General features: G+C 37.1%; 1 protein-coding gene across 1 annotated transcript in view; it reads left to right on the plus strand.

The window, feature by feature from the left end:
• LOC104072972 (dedicator of cytokinesis protein 2-like) overlaps window positions 1-3,367 on the plus strand; it is a gene marked incomplete at its 5' end in the record, with an annotated part of 50,838 nt that extends 47,471 nt beyond the window's left edge. The window contains 3 exons of the mRNA XM_009572601.1: window positions 644-764; window positions 1,773-1,915; window positions 3,293-3,367. Coding sequence (XP_009570896.1) covers window positions 644-764; window positions 1,773-1,915; window positions 3,293-3,367 — 339 coding nt within the window. The remainder of the gene's footprint in view (window positions 1-643; window positions 765-1,772; window positions 1,916-3,292) is intronic.
• Between the last annotated feature and the right edge of the window lie 2,633 nt (window positions 3,368-6,000).

The raw sequence follows: 6,000 nt of genomic DNA on the forward strand, positions 1-6,000 counted from the left end.
TTGGAAGCACTGGCATCTCTAGCTCCGTAGATCATCTAAGTGCTTTTATTGCACTGCTAGATCATTAGAATGACTTACATAACTTATATTGTGCTTTTTTTTTTTTTTGGTAGTTTCATTCTCAGGAGACTTTTCTTCTTTTAGTATGAAAAGAAATAATAAAAAAAAATTTGAAAGATGTCCTCTTGATATGCAAGCCCTATCTAAATTAACATGTCAGGCAATAATAGATTGTTGAATTACATGGAGAGAGCATAAGTCATTTGATCAAATATTTTTGGAGAAATCATCAAAGGCAAAGCGAATTCAGTAGAAAGCTAAGATTCTTTTGGGAAACAAGGAGAAACTTGTGGAGGATTATGATTGTCTTACACTACATGTCCTCATACAAAAGGGAGATATAAAGCACAGTCATGCTCTGAGAAGCATTAATATACAAAAACAAGCAACACCTTTGTCTTTTGATTGAATTAGATAACACATACACCAGCAAACAATCCCATAAAGAACTCGGGTTAGGCATGATAGTTTGTTTATTAATTATTTTCTTTTATGCTTTTCACAAAATATTATCTTGCTTAGATCTTTGTTGCTCATATCTCAGTTCAGCATTAATGGCACTATTTTTTTTTTTACTAAACAGCTGTCAAGGAAATATGAGTTTATGAGTGATACCAACCTCTCAGAACATGTAGTGGCACCTCAGAAAACATCTGTCCTCAAGCAGATGAGCTCTGTCAGTCGTTCTATGCCAACTATCCCAGGTAAGCTGCTTACAATAAGATGAGAGTTCTGCACTTCTTTATTGCTATGTTAAGAAAACATAGCAATAAAGGGTTTGCTCCAAGCAGAGCAGGTAGCTCTCTCTATGTGGCTCCGTGCCGCTGAGACAAAGATTACAGTTTCAGTGTGTATTGTGCATGTGAGGCTGGACTGCTACTACTGCTTGATTACACTGTGCTGCCTAACGCTGACATGCAAATTCTACAAGTGTTACTTCTGGAGCTCCGAATTTTGCTTCCTTGTATAGTGTGGGCATTCCCTCTGCCTTGAAGAGACAAGGTTTATTCATCTTCCTTGCTTTGTAGGGTCTCACTTGCAGAAGCAAGGGCTTCTGCAGTCTGCCCTCACAGCTGAGGGCAGCGTTTGAAACAGGAAGAAATGCTCTGTACTTTGCTTTGGCAGATGAATATCCCCAAAGGTTGCCCCATAGTAGGGTTTCAACTTCTGCTTTCGACGTTAGAGAGGATCCCTCACAGCAAGAGGAAGGGGAAACAAGATAACATAACCACCCACTAGAAAGGCTGACAGTTGCATGATAGAGAAGGGGAAAGTGTAACTGAAGGTGGAACTCACTTCCAGGCCAGGGTGTATAGAGAAAACGTGCCCTTTTTTAATATCCTTTACCCCCTACTTCTTCCATAGCACATCCCATTTCTTAGCCTGCATTTCAACTGTCCTTATCTTTCCAGATGCCTGTAACAGACGTTTAGCACAACACAACAGACTCTCATGGCCCACTTCTTTTTCATGTATTTATCTGTTTTTTCTTTTTTGACCAGATAGGTTCATTTTTTTCACTATTCAGTTTCAATGTATTGAAGTTTAGCACTTCCCCATTACTTATTTTTGTATTCTAAGGATATAGTTAGATTAAAAATGTCTCATTTCTTTCTAGTAATTGCAGTAGTTCATTATTTTGAATCTTGCTTTATCTTACATTCTGACTCTCCTTTTCTCGTTTTGTTTTGTGTAACAAATATGTTTCTAAGGATTAACTCTGTCCGTCAGCCCTGTGGCACATGATGAAACAATTGCATCACATAGGTTGAGTCAACCAGTGTTTCCTACCACCTCAGATGGTGACAAGAAAACCTTCAAAAAAAAAAAAGTGAACCAGTTATTTAAAACAATGGTAAGTTCTGTGTGTTTATGGGGAAAAAAGAAAGCGTTACCTCTTCAAAAATTCTGTGCTCTGAAAATTAAGTCATTTTAAAATACCATAAGATCATAAGTCAAACTCTTACTTCTGTTTTTTTTCTTACTTCTCTTGTCAGAGAGAGGAGTGGAAGCTCTATAGGGAAGCAAAAATTTGCCTCTGGCTGTGCTTTCTGGAGTACGGAAGTACATCTTTGTGTGTGTTTAAAAGGAAGGCTCAGATGTGCACTTCTGCATCTGTACCACAAGAGGTCTCATTTGACCTACTGATTTTCTCTGATTTGCTTTATATAACATTTATTAGCAAAAGAGGAAAGCAATTATTTCTTGTTCGATTTAATTACATTGGGCAGTTAGCACTAGCATCAGAGTAAGGTAAGCATAGCATATATGACAAAACATGCACAGTGCGAGTCAATTTCTGCTGTCAGAGATGCTTATTTGAAAGTAGAAATTGGCTTACACTGGAGTCGTTCATGTTGCTTAAAACAGGTTGCCTTCCTTTGAAGTAGGAAACCTTTCACTGATTTCTGTGGAAATTTCACAAAATTAAAACTATTGAATTTAATGTAGTGTTTGAAAGCAAAAAATGTATATTCAGTGCAGATATTAAGATTCAAAAGTTTTAAAGGTTTCCTATTTTTTTCAGGTAGTGGGAGGGTGACATTTAATGCAGATGCGGGTAGCTGCTGATATGCATACTGCATAAGCATTCTGTGACACTTGTAATATTTTACAAAGCAAAGGTTGGGGTTTTTTTGGTTTGTTTTTTTTTTAAATTTTTTCTGGTGAATAGGTTTCATTTTCATCCATTAGTTTCTGCAGTCTTTTAAAAAATATAGATAGTGCCTTAAGGGACCATAGAGCAACATTTAGGAAAATCTGCATTTAGATGTGTTCATAATCATATTTTTCTGGTAGGAACAAGAATAACCTATTAATTTGAAGTCTGTAGGATTTCACTTATATTCAATTTATCACATACTTGTTCTTTTCAAACCCAGGAGTAACAGCTTTTCAGCATGATCTCATCCATTCACATTTAAACCTAAATAGCATGTAAAATAAGGAGGACAAAATGTCCTTTTTTACAAGTCTGAAAAAGGACTGAATGAAGCTAAAAATCCATTTGTACAGTGTTTCACAGCATGACTGGAGTCATGCGGACAGGTTTAAATACAGATTTATGGTTTTGCAGGATAGAGAAATCGATTCAAAATATCCAGCATTTGGTCATCGTCTTTTTTCTCTAGCTACAGCTTAAGGCCACAAGCTAGTAATTAATATACCTATTACTGAATCCAATACAGTAGTCATTTTAACATATGGCACTCTGTTCCTCTTTTTGTTGCAGCGCATTTCCAAAGTTCTAGAAGATGGAAAGCAGTCTGTGGAGCACCATTTCAAATCTTCACCTACAGATCTGTAATTCATTCCGTTACAAGACCACTTCTCAACTGAAAATAATTATATATACATATATATCCTATTTTAGAGCACCGTCTACTCTAAAGAAAGGCACTGGTAACATAGATGCTAATAGAGAATATGAACAACAATATTCATGGGCTCTGATAAGTTTCTTGCAATACAGATATAGGAATAACATTTGAAGAATATACTACAGGATGTGCCCGCCAGGATATGGAACAGAATATTGAGCCTCTGGTTATACAGGTCAAAGGGCATTGTGTGTTCCCTGGTGACAAAACTTGTTCCTGGGAAGAAGGGTGTATTAAAAGGCCATCTGCAATGCTTACTGTATAATGTAAGTCGGATCCTGTTCTTTTCAAAGAGCATAGAAGCTACCGTTTTGTGTAGCTTGTATAGACACGCTCCAGCTATCTTTAAACTATCACTGGCAGTGTAGTCAAGCCAACAGATGGCTCAGCACAAAATAGCCACTGACAATTTACTCTGTGGCTGGATTTACAGTCCTCAGATCCCTCTGCTGCTCCCACCACACTGCTCTGTATCCTCAATCTTTCTCAGGGTGATGTCCATGACTGTGACACCATATGCCTGAGTTATTTTCAGAACAGCGGCTATTATGTTGAAAACATGTGCAAAAGTTTATTTACACATGTACAAATTGATATTACATCCAGCAGTATGATAAACAAAAGCTGCATTTTCTGCTGTTCATCAATAAAATGTTAAAAAGTTATTTTATTTGCCTTGAACCTTTCTCCCTGAAATCTCTAAGTATAATCCTATATAAGGTAATAGTTTCTTACTGACAGCAAATGGAATTCTATAAGTCCAAGTCGTCTGCTTTCCAAATTGATTTTCTGTGTCTCTTCAACTCATGAGGTAGAGTCGGAAGATAATGCCTTACTGGCATCAGCTAGACAGCACTGCAGGTCAGCATCTCGGGGCGGGGGGGGTATAACCTGTCAGTTCTTTCTAAAGGCAAGTATGTTATCCAAATACAAAGGTTTCCTTCACTCATCCCTTTTATGTTTCAGACACTTACATAGGGTTATATTCATTAAATAAAATATGACCATGTATAGTGTTGTGGATGGGAGAGACTGGCCTTGTTGCCATTTATGTGGATATGGGAAAGATAAAGAGGTTAAAATTATTCCTTGCTGAGTGGTTGAATCAATAGAAAGACAACTTCAGTTTGTTTTAAGCCTAACTATTTCTATAAACACTTTTACGTTCAGCATGAATAGTTTATTTAATGAATTTAGACTCTCTTTGCAAGTTGTCAGTGGGAAGCTGTTTTCTACAGAAATAATTAGCAATTGTTTTCTGTGAGAAGTTTGAAATATTTATCATTGGAACTAATACTGTGCCAAGAAATACTTTTCACTAGAGTAACCATAGACAGCAAAACAAAATGAGTCCAGTTTTAACACTAAATACAGTGTTTGTTGGCATGGATACTGATAGACTTTTTGTTTCATTTGCTTTTCACAGCAGCTTGATACTGCTTCTGAGGAAGCACAGAGGAAGAACAAGGCTTTTCTAGAAAAAAAACCCCTCAGTTTAATAGAGTAGGTTATCTGTGAGTGGGAGAAAGTGAAGGGTTGAGGGGTGCATGTTTTACATCTTGCTAGCCTGGGGGAGGAAGAGGGAGGGTACCCAGGTTGTCCTTCAATATTATTTGCAGATACATTGAAGAAATATTGATATCACAAAATGGATTTTAAAAGAAAAGGTTTGGTTCTACTGGGAACGAGTAAGAAAAGGATGATTTAGCAACGGTTTATTCTTTGTAAAGATACCTATTAAACGTTATCTTTTGCTTATTGTATCTTGCAGCTATGTTTTCATATGAGAGAGGAATAAAAGTTTTAGCTCAAGCTGTTACTATAAATTATAATTAAAGTACTGTGATTCAAAATAAAAAAGTACAAACAATGCAAGGGAAGGAAGGCCCAGAAACAAATACCAGGAAGGCAGGAGCACAATGTCCAAAGGAGATTTGGTGTTGAGTGTTTAGCTAGTGGTTCAAGATTCATGCTTGTGTTTTTCTCAGGTTTTAGTATAATTTTTGATGAAGAGTTTAGATTCACACTTAATTTACCAAATATCAGCAAAAATCTTATTAATTGTCCCGCAACACTCTTCTTGCCAGCCCAGTTTTGGATCTGTTTCGAGCCTGAAATCATGTAATCAACTCTAAGCAGAAAAGCAAAATTAACTAAGAAAAAATAACCACCAAGAACAGGGCATACATGGAACTGGAGATTTAAGGATGTTTGGACAACAAGCTCCAGCCACTCACAAGTTTCCAGAAACTGTGGATACTGACATTTAGTCCAAATAAACGACATACCATGAACAACGAGGGATGCCCTGGGAGAATAAAGTGCAAGTATGGCAATCTGGCAACATCTGTTTCAAAATGTAAATCAGCACTGATTATTGTCATTTCTGTCACAAGCTAAACAGGCCTTTAGTTCACATATGCAGAGGACGATCTACTGAGGTGGCACAGAACCTAAGTATTTGACATTCTTTGATGTGAAGCACAGAGGGCAGAAATTTCCTCCAGGATAGGGTCAGGTTTTGGCTGCTGTCCCAGGGAATTAATGAAGCAGGGGTAGC

This window comes from Fulmarus glacialis, unplaced genomic scaffold, assembly GCF_000690835.1.
Source record: "Fulmarus glacialis isolate BGI_N327 unplaced genomic scaffold, ASM69083v1 scaffold22002, whole genome shotgun sequence".
Lineage (NCBI taxonomy): Eukaryota > Metazoa > Chordata > Aves > Procellariiformes > Procellariidae > Fulmarus > Fulmarus glacialis.